Below are 27057 nucleotides of genomic sequence, written 5' to 3'. Positions count from 1 at the left end.
CTCTTGATTCTTTACTTAAGTTCCTTCCTACTTTCCTTATATTCCTCACTGACTTTGTCTGTTCCCACCATTCTTGGCCTCACAAATGCTTCTTTTTACTTTTTGGACTAGACTCACAATATCCCTCGTTATCCAAGGTTCCCGAAATTTGTCATACATATCCTTCTTCCTCACAGGAACATGCTGGTCCTGAATTTTTATCAACTGACATTTGAAACCCTCCCACATGCCAGATGATGATTTATCCTCAATAATCCCCCTCCCCCCCAATCTAGATTCTTCAATTCCTGCCGAATATGGTTATTAGCCTTCCCCCAATTTAGCATCTTCCCCCGAGGACTACTCTTAATCCAAAAGCACCTTAAAACTTACTGAATTATGGTCACTATTCCCGAAATGCTCCCTGACTGAAACTTCAACCAGCTGTCCAGGCTCATTCCCCAATACCAGGTCATTCCCTATTTGGACTTTTTACACATTATTTAAAGAAGCCCTCCTGGATGCTCCTGACAAACTCTGCCCTTTCCAAGCCCCCAGCACTAAGTGAGTCCCCATTAATATAGGGGAAGTTAAAATCACACGCCACAACAATCCTGATGCTTTTACACCTTTCCAAAAATCTGCCGACATATCTGCTCCTCTATCTCCCACTGGCTATTGAGAGATCTGTAGTAAACCTCCAAAATTGTGACTGCACCGTTTCTATTCCTGAGCTCTACCCATTTTGCCTCGCTGCATGAACCCTCTGAAGTGTTCCCTGCATTACAACTGTGATATTCTGCTTAGCAAGTAGTGCAAATCGCCACCTCTTTTACATCCCCCTCTATCCCACCTGAAACATCTAAATTCTGGAACGTTTAGATGCCAATCCTGTCCTTCCCTCAACCAGGTATCTGCAATGGCAACAACATCATAATTCCAAGTACTAATCCAAGCTCTAAATTCATCTGAATTACCTTTTATACTTCCTGCTGTGTTCAGCAAAATCTCTCTGCCTGCTCATCCTCTTAATGGTCCTATTTTCTAGTTCCCCCTTACTTATTTCACCCTCTGACCTATAGTTCTGGTTCCACTCTCAGCCACACTAGTTTCAACCCTCCTGTGTGACACTAACAAAACACACGGCCAGAATATATATGCCCCTTCAGTTTGGATGCAACCCATCATTCTTGTACAGGTCCCACCTGCCCCGGAAGAGATCCCAATGGTCCAGGCGTCTGAAACCCTGCCTCCTACACCAGCTATGTTTAGCAAAATGACTTCCTATTTCTAGCCTCACTGGCAAGTGGCACAGGGAGGAATCCTGAGATTACAACCTGAGAGGTCCTGTTTTTTAACTTTCTACCTAACTCCCTGGACATCTGTTGCAGGACCTTGTCACACTTCCTGCCTATGTCATCAATACCAATAAGCACCACGACCTCTGGCTATTAAGCCTTCCCTTTCAGAACGCCTCCTGCCCGTTCAAAGACATCCTGGACCCTGGCACCAGGGAGACAAAATATCATCCTGGAGTCTCTTTCATGTCCACAGAAGTGTCTATCTGTGCCCCTGACTACAGAGTCCCCTATAACTATTATGGTCTCCTCTATATCGGAGAGACCAACTGCAGACTGGGTGATCGCTTTGCTGAGCATCTTCGGTCTGTGCGCATTCAGGACCTTGGCATTCTCGTTGCTTGCCATTTTAACAAAAGACCCTGCTCCCATTCCCACATATCTGTCCTTGGCCTACTGCAATGTTCCAGTGAAGCTCAACGCAAACTGGAGGAACAACGTCTCATCTTCCGGTTAGGCACGCGACAGCCTTCCGGTCTCAACATCGAATTCAACAACTTCAGGGGCTGGTTTAGCACAGGGATAATTAGTGGCTTTTAAAGCAGACCAAGGCAGGCCCGCAGCATGGTTCAATTCCTATACCAGCCTCCCTGAACAGGCGTCGGAATATGGCGACTAGTAGCTTGTCACAATAACTTCCTTTGAAGCCTACTTGTGACAATAAGCGATTTTCATTTCATTTCAGATGAATAGCTCTACCCCACCTCGACCCATTTAGTTTCATCCCATTTCATTTTAACTGTTTTTACCATTTCTCTCTTTCTTGTCTTTCTTAATATATATTTAACCCCCCCCCATCTTATCCACCTTTCGTTTCCCTCTCTCCTCTTTGCTTTCCTCTTCCTCTCCCCCCACATCTGCAGCTCACACTCTGATGTTAGTTTTCTCTGCTGTTTGGTCTTTAACATCTTTTGTTCTCTCTGGGGACTGCCATTAGCACTCTTTCCCCTTGGTTTCTGTGGTCATTAGCACCCGGTTTCCCTGGGTTTCTGTGGCTGTGACTCATCTATCATTATCACTCCACGGTATAAGTATTTCCCACTTTCTCTGTCTGTTAGCTAAAACAATCGAAATGTTAGCTCTTTTCTCTCCCTAGAGATGCTGCCACACCTGCTGAGATTTTCCAGCATTTTCTCTTTCGTTTCAGATTCCAGCATCCGCAGTAATTTGCTTTTATCCCCAATAGCTATTGCTCTTCTGCGTTTACTCCCTCCCTGAGCCAGCTGCAGTGCCACTCTTCTGGCTGCTGCTGCTGTTTTCCCATGATACGCCATCCCCCCAATAGAATCCAAAAGTGTATACTTGTTCGAGAGGGGGTCAGCCACAAGGGATTCAGGAATTTACTGCATGTCCCTTCTGGTGGTCACCGATCTATCGTCCTGCATCTTGGGTGTAACCACATCTCCAAAACTCCTGTCTATGGTGCTTTCCGCCACCTGTATGCTCCTAAGTGCATCCAACTGCTGCTCCAATTGACCCATGCGGTCTGCTGTCAAAGTATTTCAAGGCAGACACGGGAGCAATCTTTGATCAATCTTTATTGACATGTGCACATGGAGAGCAACACAGTGAGGTTCATCGTATCACTCTATCGGAGTCCAGTGAAGCAGAAACATTCATAGCTTGATTAACCAATAGAATTACATCTGAAGTCTAATCCTGTCACACACACCAATAATATCACAGTTAAACTTTCATTTTAGACCAATGCAAGGATAGTAATTCTAGCCAATAAAAAACAGGGCAAATGTACCAATGGGAAAACTAGCACTTTTAATCCTTCTTTTGCATACTTATCTCCGCTCCTGACTTGGAGGTTATGGTAGTTTACAGAAAAGCGCATCCTTATTATGGTTACTTCCATCATTCTATTTCCACAGACTTGCGTCATTCACTAAGAACCAGTTTATTATGGATTCCATTCTAACTTATGTCCTTCACTAAGAGCAGGATATTATGGTTTTCAGACTAACTCATGTCCCTTGCTAAGAAACAGTATAGTAAGAAGTCTTACAACACCAGGTCACTTCAGCAGTCAAGGGCATTCAGCCTCTGATCTCCGGGTAAGCGTTCTCCATGGCGGCCTTCAGGACGCGCGACAACGCAGAATCGCCGAGCAGAAACTTATAGCCAAGTTCCGCACACATGAGTACGGCCTCAACCGGGACTTGGGATTCATGTTGCATTACATTCATCCCCCACAATCTGGCCTGGGCTTGCAAAATCCTACCAACTGTCCTGGCTTGAGACAATTCACACCTCTTTAACTGGGGTTACCCCTATCTCGGGATCTGTAAAGATTCAATTACCTGCAAATGCTCGCATTCTAAGCATTGTCTGGCATCTTTGAATTTGTCTATATATATGTTTCTGGAACATACCTCTTCATTCACCTGAGGAAGGAGCAGTGCTCCAAAAGCTAGTGTTTGAAACAAACATTTTGGACTTTAACCTGGTGTTGTAAGACTTATTACTGTGCTCACCCCAGTCCAACGCCGGCATCTCCACATCAAGAAACAGTATATCATGCACTCCACACTTTCTCCCTTTTGTCCTTCAAGGACAACTTAGGATCTTACTCAAGCTGTATCTCCCTAACTGTCGGGCTTCCTTGTCCGTAAGGTTGTAATAATTGAGGAGCAGAAGGAGCTGGGCTGCTGGGTTGTTACCTGGGGCTTTAAGTATCCTTAATTGGCAGCCAGAGAGAATGCAACAAAGGAGGACGATAAGAAGGTCAAGGCCTATCCCAAGATACTTGAGGGTATTAAGGAATCCTCCAAACCACCCTCCAATATCAGGGAGCCATCCCCACCAATCAGAAGGTTTTTCTTGAGCCACAGAGTGGAGAAGGTGAACTTGCTCCTGTATGTCGCTTACATCCGTCTCGATTCTTTGGTCCTCATTCCAGCAACATTCATTAATGGCTGCGCAGACTCCCCCTTGCGCTGCCAATAGGAAATCACTGGTCATTCGATTTTGGAGTACCACCTTAGAGAGAGACCGAATTTCTGATTGCAACCCCTGGATGGCATGCATGGTTCTCACTTCTTTCCATAGTGACTGAGATGTTAATGATACCCCTTTCTAATTCCGAGACTCCCAGACCCGGAATAAAGGCCCGTCCAAAATGGTGAAACCCGGTATTACGGATAACCAGTGGATTCTAGATCGACATTTTATGACTCCCCGGACGTTCCAGGTTGTTATGGAGGGAGTGAATAGCAAGGTGTTGGATCTGAAGGCCTCAGGGATAATATTGCCAATGGTGCAGGTCCCTGCCCAATCTTCTGGTGCCTAGTCCCACAAAGCCAATAGGAACCATTGCGAACCAGGGTCAGGTACCAAAAGGTATGATTCTGAAAGAATCTAAGCCAATTCCAAACAAAGGTAGAAACAAAGGTCTGGGCGTACCAGCGAATTTGACAGGTCCGACTAAGTCGTAATGCTCGCAGTGCCAGTACGTCTGGGCATCCAATAGTGTTTCTACAATTACAGGGCCCAAACCCTCCTTCGACATAGCCATCAGAGGCCCAATTTATTGTGGAGTGCTCAGGGTCAAATTATACGCCCGCTGACAGTCACACCCATTCTGGTTAGTATATATGTGAGATTGGCCTCAGAGGAAGGGGCCTGGGGTAGGCATGTCGACTCATTCCCTTGGCATTCTCAAAAGGATGCTATTGGGTCGGACTGGTTGTAGAAACGGAACTGAGCTTCCCAGTTATCATATTCAGCAAGATAGACACGACATGCAGAATCTAAGGGGGGAGACAAAAATCACATCTCTGAGGAGGAAGGGTTAGTGAGAAAATGAGTACAAATCCAACAGTTGCTCCGGTTGCCTTGTGAGGCAATGGCCTGCATCTTTTGGACCACGGAATTATCAATCCATGATAGGGTCGTGCAGAAGAAAGTCAGTATTAGAGTCCGCATTCCGATGGTTTGGGTACTTTCATCTGTGGTTGGTGCCCGCTTGACATGCGAGGCAGGGATCCACAAAGGTCGCCCCTCAACTTTTATGACCGTGTGGGTGATCTGCAGCACCTGGTAAGGGCCTTCCCAACGAGATTCCAGGCAGCGTTTCCTCCGGAAGACCTTCATGCGGATCAAATATTCCAGCTGGTACTGGTGGCACCCTTCAGTGGTAGCTTCCTTCTGCACCTCTGCGACCTGAGAATGCAAACTTTTAAGAGATGTAGTCAATGCCCAGCATTCCCTCATCCATGGAGTAGATGTCCATCTGCTTAACCATGAGGGATGAGGAAACAGGGAGGCGCATGGGACATCCCATCACGATCTCATATGGTGACAGGGAAGTGGTACGGTTGGGATGGGAGTGCATGGTCATGAGGGCCAAAGGCAAGGCCTCAGGCCACTTCAGACCTGTTTCTTCACACAACTTAGCCAACTTGTTCTTTAGTCTAAGACTGACTGACTAACCCCATATGCTTCAAGAAGACCACCATCCAGTATCCCATTCTGCCTCTCCACTGCCCCCGTAGACTGGGGATGGTAAGGACAGGAGAGGTGGTGTTTACATTGTAACGCTTTCAGCAATTCCCTTACCATCTTATTTCCTGTAAAATGGGGACCATTGTCACTGGATATGATTTCAGGGATATCAACCTCGGCACATTTTCATGTAACAGGAACTTGGCTACAGTAACAGCATCATTCTCTCTACTTGGATATGCTTCTACCCATCGCAAAAATAAGCTTACAACAACAAGCATGTAGTCATATCCCATACATTTAGGCATTTGTATAAAGTCCATTTGTAAATGCACAAAGGGGCCCCACGGCTGTGGATCCACTGCTGCAGTCACTGGAGGTGTCTTTCCAGGATTATGGCATTGGCAGAGCAGGCACTGGGCAGCAACGTTCCCTGCCATGGTAGAAAATCCTGGTGCAAACCATACCTGCTGTGCCACCCTTACCATCCCCCCTTGCCCGCATGAGTAAATTCATGTAGCATGCTGGCAAGCCAGGGCAGGAGTGATAGAGGGGTGACAGCTCACCCTTCCAGGGAACACCAAAGGCCATCAGAACGCTGAGTGCATTTGGCGTGTACCCACGCATCCTGTTCAGAAATGCGGTGCAGTGGACTGTAAATGAATAATGTGAGACAAATCAACAGTAAGAGTAATAGATGGAGTAGGGGTGGCAGCCTGATAATAGAGGGAAAGTAAAATGGAGCTGTGTGGCCTGCTTATAAATAGCTAATATCCCTTCCCTCCATTCAAACTTAATTTCGGGCTCTCCTGTTGGAGACGAGAAACCACCTGGGAACCACAAATCAGAGAAAGGGTGACATGTGGGGCTACATTTGGCGGAGCTTGCAAAAGGGATGCAGCAGAGGGCGGTAGGGTGACAAAGGAGGTGAAGCCCTCGGGGCCAACACAAGAGAGGTGATGGTAAGAATGTAACACTCACCCAAGTGGGCAGATATCTCTCAGTCATACTGAAGGTCGGAGCCACCCGCCGAGTAATGGGCTGTGCAGTGGAGGTGGTCATGCCAGTCTTCTATGGAGTGACAGCAGTCGCTAGGGTCTCTTGAACCCACTCATCAGCCAGTAGATGAAGGAATGTATTTCGCAGGCAGGACAAAACATTGACTATATCAAAGTTTCAGCACCACACATGGGGTGGAAAGGAGTGTTCAGCGGCCTGTAGTAAAGCACAGACTGTTGGACAAGATGACTTGGGGACTTTGAGGTGGACACCTTCAGGAGACCAAACGAGTGCGCAGCCTAGTTTGCAGAGGAGATCATTACCTCGGAGAATAACAGGAACATCAGAGCCGAGGAGGAATGGGTGTTCACCAGATTGTCCTGTGAAGGAGAATGGAACCTTTTCTGATAGCGGTAGAGACGGTGGTTGGCCCATTATCTGACAACATCAACAGTTTGGTGTGAAAGGCGAATGCTAGGAGCCTCATTTGTACGAATAGTGAAGTGGTGCCAGTATCAACAAGGAAGTTCCATTAACTACCAATAGTCTAATAGGTTATTCAGCAGTAATGACAGGCATTTGACGGGTGTGGCATCCCCATTGGGAGGGTCCTGGTGGACCAAAGGAGTTATTCATAGTATAAGGAACAGCCTAGGAGGTTGGAGGTGGTGAAGGCGGGAGCGACATGACAACGGGGGTTGGCGTCTGTTGTCTCAGAGGGCAATTCCAGGGCCAGTGCCCCTGGAGACCACACGTATAATAGGCGCCACTATTCCCTTCCCAGCCTGTTTGCCTACCTCTCCCACATCTACCATTCCGAGTCCACCATTGTCCGGGTGAACAGACATACAGGATCTTGTCGGCGCCTTTGTTTGCTAGTTTAGGTTTCTGATACTGGAGTTGTAGCTCAGTGTTGTCGAGCACTAATAATTTCAGGCAGATTTTGCTTACCCTCCCAACCAACACAAGTCGGTGTAAACATTCTCTTAAGATCAGGCTGCAACCTCTGTACAAGGGCATTAACGAGTGCCAGCATACCGGCGTCTATAGCAATTCTAGAACAATTAATAAACACAGAACGTAAGTGTTCAACATAATCACATACATCCTCATCAACAGGAGGTGCTGATTTTTTTTCTTTTGACTCGGGCCTTTTGGTGTTTGCGCAACCAGGATTCTGGATTTTAGCTGTCTAGCTTCCTTCAACCTTAACTATTGTAACCCATAACCCACCCATTCAAGTAATAGACACTCCACTTGAGCCCTTCTAGCTTCTGAGATCATTTTCAAACTTCCTATGTTCAGAATCTGCACTAATGGGTGGACAAATGGACTTCCAAGATATACAGGGTAGGTGAGTTGGTTCTGATCCAAGGATGGGTAGGTTAGGTGGGTGAGGCACCCTCAATTACGATGCGAGAGCGAGGTTGGTAATCAAAAGCCAGGGTGGAAGCGAGACCCTAGAGATGGACTTCCTGGGGTAAACAAACAAACGATTGTGAGGGGTCTCGTTTGTGGCCGTACAGAGGAGCGACCTAATGGAGTGCAGGGCATCGGGTAGGACCTCCTGCCAGCGGGCGATTGGGAGACTCCTTGACCGTAGGGCTAGGAGGACAACCTTCCAAACTGTCACGTTCTCCCTCTCCACTTGCCCGTTTCCCCACGGGTTATAGCTCGTCGTTCTGCTCGAGGCGATGCCCTTGCTGAGCAGGTACCGACGCAGCTCATCGCTCATGAACGATGTACCCCGGTCGCTGTGGATATAAGCGGGGAAACTAAACAGTGTGAAGATGCTGCGCAGTGCCTTGATCACGGAGGCCGAGGTCATATCGGGGCAGGGGACAGCAAAAGGGAAGCGGGAGAACTCATCGATGACGGTGAGGAAATAGATGTTGTGGTTGGTGGACAGGAGGGACCCTTTGAAGTCCACACTTAGTCGCTCAAAGGGCCCAGAGGCCTTTATCAGGCGGGCCTAGTCTGGTCGATAGAATTGCGGTTTGCATTCCGCACAGATCTGGCATGCCTTAGTCATGGCCTTGACCTCCCCTGTGGAGTAGGGTAGGTTGCAGGACTTGATGAAGTGGGCAAGCCGGGTGACCCCCGGGTAGCAGAGGTCATCGTGGATGGATCTCAGGCGGTCCAATTACACGTTGGCGCACGTGCCGCGGGACAGGGCATCTGGGGACTCGTTGAGCTCCCCCGGAACAAAATTCTGAGGTGGAGAATAGAGCTCTCCACCTATACGTACGAACGTATAGGTGAGAGCTCTATTCTCCACCTCAGAATTTTGTCATTCTTTATTTTGCCCCGTTGTGCGTTATCGAACATGAAGGCGACCGACCGTTGGTCGGTGATGAGGGTGAACCTCCTACCGGCTAGGTAGTGTCGCACGGCCTCCACTATGGCTTGTGCCTCCTTTTCGACTGCAGAGTGCCGGATTTCCGAGGCGTTGAGGGTTCGGGAGAAGAACGCTACTGGTCTGCCTGCCTGGTTGAGGGTAGCAGCCAGGGCAACGTCTGATGCGTTGCTTTCTACTTGGAAGAGGATGGCTTCGTCCACCGCGTGCATGTCGGCCTTGATACGGCTGAAAGCCGACTGGGCCTCAGCCGTCAGGGGAAAAACCGTGGTCTTACTAAGTGGTTGGGCTTTGTCCGCATATCTGGGGACCCACTGGGCGTAATAGGAGAAAAGCCCCAAGCACCGTTTGAGTGCCTTGAGGCTACGGGGAAGGGGAAGTTCCTTAAGGGGATGCATGCGGTCGGGGTCGTAGCCCATGACGTAGCCCAGGATGGCTAGCCGGGTTGTGTGAAACACGCATTTCTCTTTGTTGTACGTGAGGTTGAGGGCCCGGGCAGTCTGCAGGAACTTCCTCAGGTTTGCGTCGTGGTCCTGCTGGTCATGGCCGCAGATGGTGACGTTGTCCAAGTACGGGAAGGTAGCCCGTAAGCCGTACTGGTCCACCATTTGATCCATCGCCCTCTGGAAAACGGAGACTCCGTTTGTGACACCTGAGGAAGTGAAAAAGCCGACCGGCTGCTTCAAAAGCCATGTAGGGGCGGTTCTCTGGGCGGATAGGGAGTTGATGATAGGCCGATTTTAGATCGACCGTGGAGAATACCCGATACTGGGCGATGTGAGTCACCATTTCTGCTATGCGGGGAAGTGGGTAAGCATCGAGTTGCGTAAAGCGGTTTATGGTCTGGCTATAATCCACTACCATTCGTTGCTTTTCCCCGGAGCGAACTACCAATACTTGAGCCCTCCAAGGGCTGTTGCTGGCCTCTATGACCCCCTCTTTTAGTAGCTGCTGAACCTCTGACTTGATAAAAGTCATGTCTTGGGTACTGTACCGGCGACTCCTGGTGGCGACGGGCTTACAGTCGGGAGTGAGGTTCGCGAAGGGGGGGGGGTGGCGCAACTTTGAGTGTCGCCAGGCTGCATACCGTGAGTGGGGGCAGGGGTCTGCCGAACTTCAGTGTCAGGCTCCGGTGGCTGCACTGAAAGTCCAGACCGAGCAGCAGAGTTGAGGAAAGATGTAAAGTTTCAAACGGGTGTATTCAGCGCCTTGAATTGCGAGGTCAGCGACACAATACCCCGTGATTTGAACTAAATGGGACTCTGAGGCGAGGGCGATAGTTTGGGAGGCGGGGTGGGTGCGCAGGGAGCAGCGCCTTACCGTGTCTGGATGGATAAAGCTCTCCGTGCTCCCGGAGTAGAATAGGCAGGGAGTGTCGTGGCCGTTGATTCGCGCCCGTATCATTGAGTTTCGCAGGTGTTTCGACCGCGATTGATCGAGTGTGATCGCTCCTAGTTGCGGGCCGTCAGAGCCAAACTCATAAAATGGCAGCCCGGAGTCACAAGATGGCCGCCACCACCGGTCGAACATGTCGGGTTTCGAAGATGGCCACCGCCAAGATGGCCGCTCCCATGACTCGCACGAAGTCGATGATGCGTCGGAAGTGGGCGTGCCCGGCCGCAGCACGGCCGCGTTGCGGGGTCTGTGAGACCGGGAGCTTGATTTCTGGGCCTGGTGAGGGTTTCGTTTGTGGCCTTTGAGCCCAGCCAGGCAGACTTTAGCGAAGTGCCCTTTTCTCCCACAGTCGTTGCAGATCGTGGAGCGGGCCGGGCAACGCTGACGTGGGTGCTGGCCTTGCCCACAGAAATAGCATGGGGAACCCCCGGAGTGAGCGGATTGCCGCGCGGCACAGGCCTGTAGCGTGGCCAAGTCTGGAGGGGATCGGGAGGGGTTCGCAAGGTCCGCGGAGTACGTACGGAGGTTACGGTGGGCCGTTTTGAGAGAAGAGGCGAGCGTTACTGTGCCCTGGAGATCCTTTGCCCCGTCTTCTAGGAGCCGCTGCCGGATGTATGAGGACCTGATACCGCAAGTTCCTGTGGTCTTCTGCCGTCACTGCTTTGTGGTTGCAGTTCCTCGCGAGCGCAGTGAGTCTTTCCACGAACTCGTCCAGTGTTTCCCCGGAACGCTGGCTGCAGGTTGAGAGCAAATGTCTGGCGTGTACCTCGTTAGTAGGTTTTATGAAGCGTTTCTTCAGTATTTCGACCGCCGCATCATAGGTCGTAGCGTTCTTGATCACAGCGGAGAGTCGATGGCCCACCCGGCCATGTAGTAAACTCAGCTTGTGAGTGCTGTCGACATCAGTCGTTGAGGAGTCCAGATAGTCGTCAAAACACCGGAGCCAATATTTAAAAATTTCCGGGGCTTCCGGCGACCAGGTGTCCTGGTTGAGTTTCTCCGGTTTTAGATCGCTGTCCATCTTGATGTGTCTGTAGATTAAATTGAGGCACCCTGAATTACGACGCGAGAGCTTGGTCGGTAATCAAAAGGCTTTAATCTACAGAGAACAGGACAGCATCGGAGAGAAGTGTGCTCACCACATGGAGCCTTATCCTATATACCGTTTCCTGGGGACGGAGCCAGAGGCGGAGTCCCCCAGGGTTCCAAGTATCTTAAAGGGGCAAGGTATTAAAGGTCAGGTACCGTTTACAGCAGTTATTAATACTGTTCATCACAGTGGGCATACATGGGGATAGAGCGGGGGAGTGGGCCGGGGCAGGGTGCTCTCCCAGAGGGTCAGTGCACACCGAAAGGCAAATGGCCTCTTTCTGTACTGTTGTGATTCTGTGATGCTATGACTCTATCAAATAAATTCTCAAATTCCTGAAGCTACTGCAATTCTTGTTCCGTTTGCAGTTGCCTGTCAAGTAAACCACAAAAGATCTATTCTGCTTGGGGCAAAATGGTTTAATTAATCTGAACGTATCTGACAATTCAAACTTAAAATTTGTAACAAACAATTCCTGTAAAAGTATAAATACATCTTCAGCTTGATTGATTTTATAGGTATTCTTCGTGGATTTTAAACTATTCTTACGTTTGTACAAATTGCCTCCAAACTATGTTTAAAATTTCCGCATTAACTGGTCTTGTTGATCTCCCAGAAACTTATAATTAAACCAACATAAATGAATCATAATCATAGAGAAGTATTTTTTTATTTTGGGGAGGGCAATTTTTAGAACAAATCAACTGTTTTTTGAAATGGTTAATTTTCCTGCAGAACCTAATGAATGTGCGGAGATACTTGGAATGCCATTGCATTTCTACACATAACCTAAAAACTTATATTGTCAATTACAAGGGGTCACGATTTCAAGGTGAGAGGGGGAAAGTTTAAGGGAGATGTGCGTGGAAAGTTTTTTACGCAAAGGGTGGTGGTTGCCTGGAATGCTTTGCCAGCGGAGGTGGTAGCGGCGGGTACGATAGCATCATTTAAGATGCACCTGGACAGGTATATGAACGGGTGGGGAACAGAGAGAAGTAGACCTTGGTAAATAGGCAACAGGTTTAGATAAAGGATCTGGATCGGCGCAGGCTGGGAGGGCCGAAGGGCCTGTTCCTGTGCTGTAATTTTCTTTGTTCTTTGTAAAAGAAAGATTACTTTTATTCTGCTTGAATTTCTTTTCTTTAAACTGATTTCAATTTCCAATATTTCCATGCCTGACAGAAATCTTACTAGGTTTTTTTTAACTCAAATGTTGAAAGTTCAAATTGGATCAAAATGGTGATTGAAGCTTTAAACATTGTGCGAATTTGGGGCGTCCCCCTCTTGGAAAATTCAATAATCAGTGACGTTCAAATCGGATTTAATCACCTCATTCATAAGCTTTGGTTCTGGTGCCCTTATGGGGGAATCCTGGTCGACACGTTTGCCATGGTAAAAGTTCAGATCTTACCTTGCCGGCCGGCTTAACAGTCGGAACACTCAATTAGTGAATCAGTGAAACCACTTACCTTCCCAGGCCTCTGTTCGAAAATCTCCCGCTCAGCTCTGCTCCCGATGTTTCGGTTTCACCTTCCCGCAGTTTCACCTAACTTCCTGTTTTTCACTCTACTACAAAGCAGTCTTCTTCAGCCACTTCCCACACACATTGCAGACAAGCAGCAATAAGTGGTTTCCCTATTTATAGGCCTCAAATTCCAATCCTCTGGAAACTGGGTTAAACAAGTTGTGCTATTTACTAGCTCCTAGTGTAACTCAGCCGACTCCTGTTTCAGGAATGCAACTACCCAAAAGAGCAGCTTTTGATTACTCAATTTAAGACCTGAAGATAAGTTTAATTAGAACATAGAACATTACAGCGCAGTACGGGCCCTTTGGCCCTCGATGTTGCGCCGACCTGTGAAACCATCTGAAGCCTATCTGACCTACACTATTCCATTTTCATCCATATGTCTATCCAGTGACCACTTAAATGCCCTTAAAGTTGGCGAGTCTACTACTGTTGCAGGCAGGGCGTTCCACACCCCTACTACTCTCTGAGTAAAGAAACTGCCTCTGACATCTGTCCTATATCTACTACCCCTCAATTTAAAGCTATGTCCCCTCGTGTTGGTCATCACCATCCGAGGAAAGAGACTCTCACTGTCCACCCTATCTAACCCTCTGACTATCTTATATGTCTCTATTAAGTCACCTCTCAGCCTTCTCCTCTCTAACGAAAACAACCTCAAGTCCCTGAGCCTTTCCTCGTAGGACCTTCCCTTCATACCAGGCAACATCCTAGTAAATCTCCTCTGAACCCTTTCCAAAGCTGCCACATCCTTCCTATAATGTGGTGACCAGAACTGCACGCAGTACTCCAGGAGCGGCTTACTGCTCACCCCATAAATAACTAACCACTTGAACTCCCTGTTTTTCACCCAACTCCAAAGCACTCTCGTCCAGCCAAGTAGTACTCACAGTGCAGATTAATGGTAGTGTTCAAACTAAAGAAGGGCTAATAGTGGCATTAAGGTAAAATAGTAGAATGTGTTAATTGTGTTGGGCTTCACTGGAACATTGCAGAACGCTAAGGATGGAGAGCAAGATGGTCAGTTGTTATGGCAAGCAACAGGAAGGTCTGGGTCATGTATGCGAACTGAATAAAGGTGTGCTGCAAAGCAGTCACCCAGTCTGCATTTCCAGGGAGACTAAACTGGGGAAACAGCATCTCATCTTCTGATTACAGCCTTCTTACTCAACATTGCATTCAATAACTTCAGACCATGAACTCTCTCCTCAGTTTTGATCTTTTTTAATTCGTATTTTTTCCCCATAACCCTCCCCCAGGGCCATCTGTAAATTGTTCTTATGTTTTGCTTCCATTTGCTTCCCTTGTTCTGCTCCAAATGCATTCAAATATCCTATGCCGGTATTAGCACCTTTTTAAATCTTTAACTCTACCTTTAGAACTCCTTTTGACTTTTGTCCATGACATCTTTGTCAAGTCTCTCCTAAGCTTCCACCTATCCTTGACCTTCTATTTTTCCCCACTTCCTCTTCAACAGTATAAAATCCATCACGTCGCTACCTCTGTTCAGCTCTGAGGAGTCAGTCAGACTCAGAACATTATCACTGTTTCTCTCTCGCAGATGTTTCCAGACATGCTGAGTTTTTCTAGCATTTTCTGCTGTAGTATTTTCTTCTATGGATATGAATAAAGGTCCGACTTGGATGGCCAAAATTACAACTCAACTGTCATAAGGTTGTGCTTGGTGATGTTTGCAGCCAAACAGGTGTGCCATCGAAAGGTGAAGCTGCTGTCCATTTGCAGGTTGTGAAGTGTAGCATATATTGAATTTCCTGATATCCTCAGGGAAAACACCTTCCTTAAAGATGTCCTCAGGGAAAACACCCTCCTTAAAGAGCACCACTGGCTGACAGCTAATTAAGTACTACCATTGATGCAGGACTTCAAAAATATTTCATGGGCATGGACGTTTGTCTTTTTTTGTAGCATGGATCTCAAGTGCTGGTTGGACATTGAATATTTCAGAAGAATACCCCACAATGAAAATGACCACAGAGGTATCAAGTCCAAAGAGATAAAGAGCAAATATCTGAATAGAAAGTATTTCTTTGGACCCAGCAGCCCTGCTACAAAAACACAACAACATGAGGTAATTTTCTGAAAGTTTAACAATTAAATTAGTGCTTCTTACTGTGATTTAAGGTGGTTGAAAGTAAAATTAAGAAAGTATATGCAAAGTAATTTTGGGATGGCCACGAGGACAAGTGGATGTAAGTTATGGATTTGTACAATTAGATACTAGGCAAATATTTTTATACCTCTCCTAAAATGCTATTATTGCCTCATGTTTCCATACTACTGTATGCTATAACTGTAAACGCAATATTTCCAACTGTCTGTAATTACAGTAGAGTAGATGTGAAGAATATTCTGTGGGAGAATCAGAGAATAATGCAGCACTGAAAAGGCATTATGGCCCACCGAGTCTGCACCGACATATGAAAAAACACCTGACCTGCCCGCCTAATCCCATTTGCCAGAACTTGGCCCAAAGCCTTTTGAATGTTAGAACGTGACAAAATGAGAGCATAAATAAATCCATGTCACTCTTGAATGCCACTTGAATGAAAGAAGAGAAAGGTGTGAACCTAAGTTTACAGATAATGATAATACTCTTTATTGTCACAAGTAGGCTTACATTAACACTACAATAAAGTTACTGTGAAAATCCCGAGGTCAACACACTCCAGCGCCTCTTTGGGTGCACTGAGGGAGAATTTAGAATGTTCAATTCACCTAACAGCACGACATTTGGGACTTGTGGGAGGAAACCGGAGCATCTGGAGGCAACCCACGCAGACACAGGGAGAACGTGCAGACTCCGCACAGACAGTGACTCAAACAGGGAATCGAACCTGGGACCCTGGTACTGTGAAGCAACAGTGCTAACCACTGTGCTGCCGTGCCACCCATGACACTAAGGGCACAATTTTCCAACCACCCCACAATGGATTTAAGGGCAGGTTCATCTTCCATCTGCAATTGATAACCCGTGTGTGCGTGGGTTTCCTCCGGGTGCTCCGGTTTCCTCCCACAGTCCAAAGATGTGCGGGTTAGGTGGATTGGCCATGCTAAATTGCCCGTAGTGTAAGGTTAATGGGGGGATTGTTGGGATACGGGTTACATGGGTTTAAGTAGGGTGATCATTGCTCGGCACAACATCGAGGGCCGAAGGGCCTGTTCTGTGCTGTACTGTTCTATATGTTCTATAAATCCATTGTGGACACAACCTGCAAATTCCAACCTCGCAAGCCACCCCCCAGGAGAGTGAGCTTGATGTGCCCGTCAAATTGGTACATCTTTCTATGATTCTATATTATCGCTCACCTAAAGAAATCTTTAGGTGAGCGATAATATAGAATCATAGAAAGATACAATCCCTACAGTGCAGAAGGAGGCCATTCGGTGCATTGAGTCCGCACCGAACCTTCGAATCAGCACTCTTCCCATTTACGAGTGTCCACCTCGCCCTATCCTCGTAATCCCATAGCCTAACCTGCACATCTTTGGACTGTGGGAGGAAACCAGAGCACCCGGAGGAAAATCACGCAGTTATGGGGAGAATGCACACACAAACAGGGGCTGTATAGCACAGGGCTAAATCACTGGCTTTGAAAGCAGACCAAGGCAGGCCAGCAGCACGGTTCAATTCCCGTAACAGCCTCCCCGAACAGGCGCCGGAATGTGGCGACTCGGGGCTTTTCACAGTAAGTTCATTTGAAGCCTACTTGTGACAATAAGCGATTTTCATTTTTTCATTCACTTCACACAGACAGTCACCCGAGGCCGAGATTGAACCCAGATCCCTGTTGCTGTGAGGCAGCAGTGCTAACCACTGTGCCATCTCCACCTTGGCAAGCACATGGATATTTGTCATTTGGCAATACATATCTCACACTTTTCAGTGCTGCAAATAACATTCACAGTCCAAGACATCTATACTTGGGCACAGAAGATCATTGAACTGGAATCATGTGCGGCACACAACACTATGCCTGTTCATCTGGCCAGTCACCTACTTCCAGGCCTTCTTCATCTGGTGGAATGAATTCCTCTTGCCATCTTGCGGTATACATATCTCATGCCAAGCACTCAATGCCATCATCTGAGAATCATGGGTAAGAGTACCCATGAGCATTGACAGCCCGCCACTGGGTGATGAAGTCATCACTTATGTCACATACATCAGTCTCTCGTCGACTGCCCTGTTAGGCTCCTCCCCAAATCTTGGCAGCCGTCAGGGTGTGCTTAGGCAAGTTTTATGATCTCCTTGTGTCACCATTCAATCTCGCCTGCCATGCTCTCACTCCTGCCGGCATTATTGTCCCAATGTCCAGGCCCTTAATTGGAAAGCCAGCATGAAATCACGTTTTTCTGACGTTCACAGGCAGAACCAGAAACCACAATTGCTTCCAGGCTTGCTGTCCGTGCACACCCAATGAGCACGAAATTCAGGCCACAGAATATATGCATTTCAAAAGGAGGCCATTGGGTCCATAGAGTTCCTACTCGCTCTCTGAATGAGCTTTCCTCCTCATCCTACACCCCTGCCTTCTCCCCGTAACTTTGCACATTCTTTCTATTCAGATAGCAATTAAATTCATTCCAAGTAACTTGATTAAATGTGTTTCCACCATGCTCTGAGAAAGTTTGTTCCAGAAAAAAAATTCCTTGCATCACTCCTCGTCCTTTTGCCCATTGTATTGAATCTATGCCCTCTGGTTATTGATGCTCTCCTGAGTGGGAACAGTTTTTCACTATTTATCCCATCCAAACTCCTCATGATCTTGAATATCGCTATCAAGCCTTCCTTTCTCCAAGGAAAAAAGTCCCAATCTCTCCCATGCATCCTCTTAGCGACAGGTTTTTATCCCTGGAATCATTCTTGTGAATTTCCTCTGTACTCTTTCCAATGCCTTTCTCCTCAAGATCAGAAAAAATAGAAATGGAAGAAACCGTTCAGCCCCTCGAGCCTGCTCCGCCATTCCATAGGATCACGGCTGATCTGACATTTCTCACGTTCATTTTCCTGCTCTTTGCCCATAACCCTCAATTCCCTTTCTTATCAAGAATCCACCTATCTCAGCCTTAAATATACATAGAATGTGGAATTCTTCGTTTCAGAAACTAACTGGCGCTGGGATTGAATTGGTTGTGTTCTACGAAAGCAAAATTGACAACGTTCCTAGAGCAATTCATTAACCGTTAATGGGCTAACACCGTGCTACATGGAACATGACAGATTCCAATGACAAATGCTGTCTGATCCTCCGGAGTCGGGAATTGGCATTCGAGAGGCCTCAATTAAGCACTCCACTCCCCACACACACCAAGATGGCAGCAAGGAGAGCAGCATTCTACTGGACACAGTGGAGGAGAGGCAGGCCACCCTTTACCACGTGATGGGGAGGCAGTTGCCATCTGCTGCCATGCACAGTGCCTGGGCGCAGGTGGGAGAGGCCCTAAGCGCCGTGGACAACACTGCCAGGACTGGCCAACAGTGCCAAAAGAAGCTCTGGGCGGCCAAGGTGATTTTTCAGGGTAACACGGTAGCATAGTCGTTAGCACAGCTGCTCCACAGCTCCAGGGTCCCAGGTTCCATTCCCTGCTTGGGTCATTGTCTGTGCGAAGTCTGCGTGGGTTTCCTCCCGGTGCCCCGGTTTCCTCCCACAGTTCAAAGATGTGCAGGTTAGGTGGATTGGCCATGATAAATTGCACTTCGTGTCCAAAAAGTTTATGAGGGTTTAGGAGGATAGGGAGGAAGTGAGGGCTTAAGTGGGTCAGTGCAGACTCGATGTGCCGAACGGTCTCCTTTTGCACTGTATGTATGTTCTATGTTCTTATACAGCACTGTGCCCGGACTCTCACCCCCACCCAGACACTGATCCACATCGGCGCCTCCACCACCACCCCTACCCACACACCGATCCACATAAGCCCCTCCACCAGGACCACCCCCAACCACACCGATCCACACCGGCCCCTCCACCACCACCCCCACCCACACACCAATCCACGCCGGCCCCTCCACCAGGACAAACCACCTGAACCTGCAGTCCAAACATGTCTTGCAAGAACACCTGCATTGAAGTGGGCCCTTCCGGTGCCCCCCAACCACATCCCCAGGAGCAAAGCAGCAAGGACGAGGGAATGGATACCAATGGGAGCCCTGACCCATGGCCAAGACAAATCGAGAGCGCCAGTTTGGAGCTGGCACTGACTCTCCGTCACAGTCGTCATCCCAGAGACACTGGTGTTCACTTTTATGACCCAACGGGCTCTCAGTGGACTCCCAGCTGGTACATCAGGAGTGGAGGCAATCTGCTGTGATTCCCGGCCTATGACCTGAGTCCCCTTTGGCTGGTGTCTTCTGGGGCGACCAAGCTGGATGTCCCGGGTGGCATGATGCTGCCCTGTTCTGCTTGCTGCCCATGTGATCCACCAGGGACAGGAGATTGAGGATGAGAGAAATATCAGCCATGATTGAATGGCGGAGCAGACGTGATGAGCTGAGTGGCCTAATTCTGCTCCTATGTCTTATGATCTTCTGGGGGGGTGGAGTCCAAGGCACTGCGGTGTTCCGGCACCTCCTCTGCGGGAGTCACCGGCACGGGCCCAAATATCACCACCTCCCTTGGGGTGCCTGGTGGCCATCGGGCTCCTCTATGGGATGTAGGTGGGAGCAGAACAAACCCCTGGGGCTCCCCTGCCGCTGCCAGTTCTGGAGACCCACTCTGTCTCAACCAGGGTCTCCATCCTCATGGCCATGGAGCACAGGGAGTGGACTACCTTTGTCTGGGACTGCGCCACATCACCTACTGACTGTGCCACCAACTTCTGGGTCTGTGCCACATCAGCCAGTGACTGCACCTCTGGGACTGGGCCAACTCCCTCTAGATCTGTGCCATCAGCCAGCGTGTGGGCAATGCCACCGATGCTCTCAGCCATGGCCCGCTGTGACTGTGCCACGCTCTGGAGCGCCGTTGCAATGTACATGCAATGTGCCTGTGATAGGACAGCCCTCTCTTGGGCCTCAGCCACCGCCTACACAGATTGTCCCAGGCTTTGGACATCTTGACAAGCTTGCGCTTTTCAAGGAGACACATCTAGAGTGCGAATTGCCACTTGGTAATTTGGTGCAGTGAGGTAATTCGGTGCAGAGTGAGAGAAGGTGCTTTTTCGGAGGTGCTTTTTAACCTTGGTAAGTGACTACTATGTAGTTTTTCTTTTCATTGTCTAATTTATTTATTTTTATTTTGAAATTGTAGTTGTATAAGTTTACCTAAGGTTTAAGACATGGCAGGAGATCCAGACCTGTGTCATGCTCCTCGTGTGCGATGTGGGAGCTCAGGGACACGTCCACTGTCCACTGTTCAGTTGCAGCTCCTGTTAGACCCCTTGACGGCTCTGGAGCTGCGGATGGACTCACTTTGGAGCATCCGCGATGCTGAGGATGTCGTGGATAGCACGTTTAGCGAGTTGGTCACACCACAGGTGAAAGTTACTGAGGAAGATAGCGAATGGGTGACCAAAAGACAGAGCAAGAGTAGGAAGGCAGTGCAGGTGTCCCCTGCGGTCATCTCCCTGCAAAACAGATATACCGCTTTGGATACTGTTGGGGGAGATGGCTCACCAGGGGAAGGCAGCAGCAAGGTTCATGGCACCGTGGCTGGCTCTGCTGCACAGCAGGGCAGGAAGAAAAATGGCAGGGCTATAGTGATAGGGGACTCGATCGTAAAGGGAATAGACAGGCGGTTCTGTGGACGCAATCGAGACTCCAGGATGGTATGTTGCCTCCCTGGTGCAAGGGTCAAGGATGTCTCGGAGCGGCTGCAGGACATTCTGGGGGGGGAGGGTGAACAGCCAGCTGCCGTGGTGCACATAGGCACCAACGATATAGGTAAAAAAACGGAATGAGGTCCTACAAGCGGAATTCAGGGAGTTAGGAGTTAAACCAAAAAGTAGGACCTCAAAGGTAGTAATCTCAGGATTGCTACCAGTGCCACGAGCTAGTCAGAGTAGGAATGTCAGGATAGATAGGATGAATGCGTGGCTCGAGAGATGGTGCAAGAGAGAGGGATTCAAATTCCTGGGGCATTGGGACGGTTCTGGGGGAGGTGGGACCAGTACCTCGGCAGGACTGGAACCGATGTCCTGGGGGGGGTGTTTTCCAGAGCTGTTGGGGAGGGTTTAAACTAATGTGACAGGGGGATGGGAACCGATGCAGGAAGTTGGAAGGTAGTAAAACAGGGACAGAAGCAAAAGGAAGTAAGGGGGAAAGTGCAAGGCAGAGAAGACATAGTCAAAAATCAAAAAGGGCGACAGTACAAGGTACAGTGACTGAGGGGAGCTCAGTGAATAGGCCCAGTAATACTAAAAGGAATAAAGCTGGAGATGTTAAGATTCAAAACAGAGGTAAAAAAACCAACATAAGTGTACTTTACCTGAATGCTCATAGTATTCGGAATAAAGTAAATGAGTTGATGGCACACATCATCGTGAATGACTATGATTTAGTGGCCATTACTGAAACATGGTTAAAGGATGGTCACGACTGGGAGTTAAATATCCGAGGGTATCAAACTATTCGGAAGGACAGAGTGGATCTCCTGGTCCAGCGCCTCCTTATCCTTCTCTGAGGAGGCCATATGTTCCTCCTCCTCCACCTCCAGCACATTGCTTCATTGCTTCAAATCGGCCTCCGGCTTCCATACTGATGTCACTAGCCAGGTCCTAATCCCTTACCTCCCATGAGCCAACTGTGCAAGACGACATGTGTGCCATCTAATACCCCCTGGAACTGGGGCATCCCGGCGATGGCGGAGAATCCTGCTGCCCAGGAATTCTGTTGGGCTTGGTTCAAATGCCAGGAAAACAGGGCATCCATGCCCTGTCCCCGCTTGAGCCACGGAATGATCTCCGGAAACCACACTCCAGGCCACAGAGGTAGAAGAGCTGGCAGCGAAAAAGCATGTGGCCTCCAAGCAGTGGCAGCTATCAGCAGGAGGAAGCAGCAAGTATCGCCTGTGGCCACCTCCAGATGTACACGAAGCTCAACCAAGTAAAGAAAATAAGGGACAAAGCAAAAAGGGGCCACCCCTAATAGGGGCACTGCCCAAATTAAACAAAGAGCAATGGAGGCTTAAAAAACTCAAATCAAAATGTGGTCAAAAGCATCAATAAAGCACCCCAGGTCCTGCGGTTCCCACTGAGCATGAAAGGCAGCAATGGTGCCAGTGGACACTGCATGTTCCCTCTCCAGGGCAACCGGCCACGAATGAAGCTGCAGAGAAGGGGCAGAGAGTTGGGCTGGATGACCACCTCGATTGGCCACTGACTAGACCTGTTTACAGCAAATTTCGCCGGGCCCTGGGGGAGGTTTACGAGGAGGTCCTTCTGCCTGCCCGCCTTACTCCGCAGCGGGTGCCTATAGATTAGGAGCATGTGACTGAAGTGCAAACAAAACTTTAGGAAATTAAAATGGGCATGCAGCCTAAAACATTTTACATAGACATGATCCATGAACTCCGCAAAGCCACAAAAAGGCAGAACATCAGGGGTGTCCACGAACCGGTGCCAACAACGGTTGCATGGTACTGCTGCATGCAACACCCCACCCCAGGGTGGGCCAAGATTGAGGGGTGGGACTCCTCTGCAGAGGGACCTCCAGTGGAGACCTCCACAGCTTATGGCAACAAGGTGCAACGGGCGAGGGCAAGGTGAAAGGTGTGCAGCAGCAGCCCATACTGGCAAAAGGGCTTGGGGGCATTTCATTAAGTTGGCTAAGGTTGTGGGGCTCTGGTTCCTGTGGGAGTTTTTGGGGCATAGAGCCAATGTGGAATTCCGTCCGAGCAGGGGTCCGCTCAGACGGGATTCCACCGCGCACCGGCGGGTCCTCAAGACCACAAGTGCCGTTGGGTCCGAGCACAACCATATTAAGGTCATGGATGGCATCGACCATGAGCTGGACACTCACTTCCGCTGGATGTGCCAATTCGCGGGGCATCATCGAACCCAGTCCTCCACATCCCAGCATATCCCCAACCCTGGTCACCCCTGAAGCCACAGCCTCTGCTCCGCCATCCACTCAAATAATACTGGTGGAAGTGCGTATTCCTGAGTCGCAGATTCTTGACAAGGGCCACCACTCCTCATGGGGGAGAGCTGCGGTGTGAGGCGACTATGTTCAAACTTTGAGCAGGTCCTGGTAAAAGACGGGCAGCAGCTGGAGGGAGTAACGAAGACTCCCGAGGTCTATGAACAGGAGCTGAAAGTCATAGTTCAGGCCATGCACCTGGTGGAAGAAACAAGTCACCAGGGCACACCATTGTGGAGGAGTCTCAACGTAGAGATAACGCTGCAGGATCTGAGGGTGGAAGGTCACCACCTGGGTTCAAAGACACACCAGCGCCTGTGTCCGACTGCCATCCCAAAGCGGGAGACTCAGAACCTCAGCAGCGACCCAGAAGAAGTGAACGAGCAATCTCTGGAGTTTTGTAACAAAGTGACCTGCTGGTACCATAGCATAGAGGCGATCAGCTGGTTTATAAAGAGAACTTGGCCCATGCAAGACAGCACTCAGAGCTGTCCTGTCAAGCGTCCCAAGTGAGTGGTAACCTTGGCCTCCAGCTCCTGCCAGTTCGCCAGACAGGATTCCTCAGCCAGGCAAAGTTGGACTTCCAAGTAGAGGATGTTGGTCCTACTCCAGGTGAAAGGCCTGAGCTTCTCTGGGAGAGGGTCCACTTGTCATGGACCAACCAGGAGTCTGGAACATTAGGTCCTGGCAGAGGACGCGGCACTCGCGCATCTTCCACAGGTTAGTAGGGTCAGTGAACATTAGGAGAACTTCATCAGTGTAAGTCAAAAGGACTACCCTGATGCCTGGCCCAGGCAGAGACAGTCCCGTCAATCTCCTCCGCAGGAGGCGCAGGAAAGGCTCTATGCAAATGGAATAGAATTGGTCAGACAAGGGGCAGCCCTGGTGCACTCCTCTCCCAAAGCAAAGGGGCGCCATCAGGGACCCATTAACCTTAATGAGACATTCTGTGACAAATGCATCTGGAATCCAAATGTTCTCAGAGTCCCGAGTAAATACTCGTGATCCACCCTTCAAACACTTTCTCCTGATTGAGGGTCAGGAAGGCACTCAACAGACCAGCCCTCTGGGAGTGGTGGATCATTTCCCGGACCAGATGAATACTATCACAAATGGTCCGGCAAAGGACTGTATAGACTGGTCAGGTTGGATCATATGGTCCAGCATGGTGAAAAGGCATAGCCTTGGTGAAGACTTTATAGTCTCTGCTGAGGAGGAAGACCGGTCTCCAGTTCTTAAACAGGTGGAGATACCCTTTTTGGGCAGCAGGGTGATATTGGCCCTGCGCCACCAAAGAGGCATCACTCCAGTCCCAAATCTTTCTCTCAGGACCCCCACATAGTCGCTCCCCAAGATGTCCCAGAATGCCCTGAAGAACTCCAGGGTCAGTCCTACTAGCCCTGGGGTCTTGCCCCTGGAGAGCATATCAAGAGCATTGGTCAGCTCCATCAGGCTGATAGGAGAGAAAAGGGCAGTGCAGAAGTATCGGGTGTGGGCCCTGATGCTGTCCAGATCCAAGACAAGGGATCCGTCTTTGGCCAGCAGCATAGGAGCAACTGACGGACCCACATCTTCTTTCCAGACTCCTCGAATGTGAATTTCCGCCTCTTTGTCGACCATCTCGCATACTCCTGAAAGAAGGTATGGAAGTGAGTCTTTTCCAGCTGGCCCAGAAGCTACGAAACGAACCCAGGAACCAATCGTCCTCCAGCAGCAGGTTGTTAAAGTGCCAGTACGCAGACCGTGTTTGAGTGCACGACATGGCGAGTCTCACGCACAGCAGACAGTGGTCTGAGCATGCCACCTGCTGCACAGAAACCGATGGAACGCGAGGCAGATTCGCCCTTGAAATATAAATGCTCCGACTCCAGGGCTCACAATGTGAACATGCTGGAGTCAGGATGATGAGTTCGTCAGATGTCCACCAAGTCTGGGCAGCAAGGTGATATAGTGGTTAGCATTGCTGCCTTACGGCGCTGAGGTCCCAGATTCGATCCCGGCTCTGGGTCACTGTCTGTGTGGAGTTTGCACATTCTGCCTGTGTTTGCGTAGGTTTCGCCCCCACAACCCAAAGATGTGCAGGGTAGGTGGATTGGCCACACTAAATTGCCCCTTAATTGGAAAAAGTGAATTGGATACTCTAAATTTATTTTAAAAAACATGCCCACCAAGTCGAGGGCCCAGACCACTCCCTCAATTTCATCACCTCTGGTGTGTTGCGCTGGGCACCAAGGTGGTCCCACATGTCCCAAGGGTTCAATTAAAAGCACCAGCCCGAGGACGATGCACTCGCCCGTGCCGATGGTGCCAAGCAGAGTGGATACTTGCTTGAAGGAGTAGTTTGTTGTGGGCCTGAAAGCAGAGCTTCGACATTCATAAAGTGAAGCACTACGCCCCCGTCATAGACCTTGAGGTGCAGCAATCGGCCTGGCACTGGCTATTTGATCCGCCGCAAGATCTCCGGCTGAAAATGTGTGGCCAACAAGATAGCCACTGTAGCCACTGTAGCCACCTAAAATGGACACTGAACTAAACAAAATGGAGAATCGCTAAGACTGCAGGGAAAAACAGTTTAGCCAAGGCAAGCAGCCTGCAAACACTCATTAGCATTTTGCAAGCAGCAAAACCAGTTTCTGGCCAGGTGGAAGATCTCCAACCAAAGGTGATAATGGCAGAACGCTTTACATACTAATGAGGCAGTCCAGATCTAGGCACACACAATGGCAACATTTGGGTTTGAATAAGATACTTGAGTGGATGTCCAGACAGAGCGGCACCAGAAGTATCCACTATAGAAACCGCCCCCACCATCGAGAAAGACCCTCACATTGGAGGAATTCAAAAGATATCGATTGGAAGCGATCCAATCGATACCTGAAGGTAAAGCCCGCCCAGGAAAAGGCAAGGACATTGGGGACCCCTATAAAAGTAGACCCCCACACATGGTCCTGTCTGTTGTTTCGTGCTCCGGCTTTGACCAAGACCTTGAACGTGTATCCTGACTCCAGCCGTTGAGCACCAGCCGCCGAACCGTAAGTGCCAATACGACGCTCGCTACGCGAACCAAGCCCGCTAGACCCCCAGTGACCAGCACGCTTTCTGAAGGTTGCAGACCAAGACCGGGACGAAGGCCTCGCTCCCTGACCTTGCCTGTTCCTGTGTAGTTAAGTATTCTGTTTGCTTAGTTTAGTCATAGCTTAGTCCCTTAGTGTGTGCATGCGTATTTATTATAATTGTATAATAAATATTGATCGTTTGGAACTTACTAATCGGTGTATCGTTTTATTACTTTGAACCTGACCTTGGAATATTTGTGAGGTGTCTATACGGCATCTGGCGACTCCTGAGCTGAAAAATACACATACAGAGCCTAGTGGTGTTAAGCACACGGCCTTTAACAGAGGCAAGTTAATACACCCCAATAAACGCGTTTTACACCCATAGCAAAACATACAACACCACCCCGCCTGAATGTGAGGCCAGGTAACTCGCGTAGATCCTCCCTCGCCACTCCAGGAGCCACCTAGCTTCATCTCTGGGAGCAGTGTGCGTTTCCTGTAGGAAGCATATTTTCACATCCCGGGGGACTGAGACGTTCTGGAACCTGCAGAGTGCCTCTCTGCTGATGTTGAGGCTGGCTACGGTCACCTCCATGGCGAAAGTAAAGTGCTACCGTCACCATCCTAGTGCTTGGTAGATGCAGAGGAGCGTGTTCCCCTCCATTCCCTAACACTGACTTTACATGGCCTAGTTTTATTGCAGTAAAAATACCTGAAACTTTTCATTTCTCTTCCACCCTCCTGG

The 27057-nt window shown here is 49.1% G+C and overlaps 1 protein-coding gene across 1 annotated transcript in view; it reads left to right on the top strand.

The window, feature by feature from the left end:
- LOC119972149 (regulator of G-protein signaling 22-like) overlaps positions 1-27057 on the top strand; it is an 810134-nt gene that overhangs the window by 622380 nt on the left and 160697 nt on the right. The window contains exon 18 of the mRNA XM_038808479.1: positions 15084-15246. Within this exon, the coding sequence (XP_038664407.1) occupies positions 15084-15246 (163 nt within the window). The remainder of the gene's footprint in view (positions 1-15083; positions 15247-27057) is intronic.

The sequence above is a fragment of the Scyliorhinus canicula genome, chromosome 10 (assembly GCF_902713615.1).
Source record: "Scyliorhinus canicula chromosome 10, sScyCan1.1, whole genome shotgun sequence".
Taxonomy (NCBI): Eukaryota; Metazoa; Chordata; class Chondrichthyes; order Carcharhiniformes; family Scyliorhinidae; genus Scyliorhinus; species Scyliorhinus canicula.
This window is presented reverse-complemented; position numbering and strand designations above follow the sequence as displayed.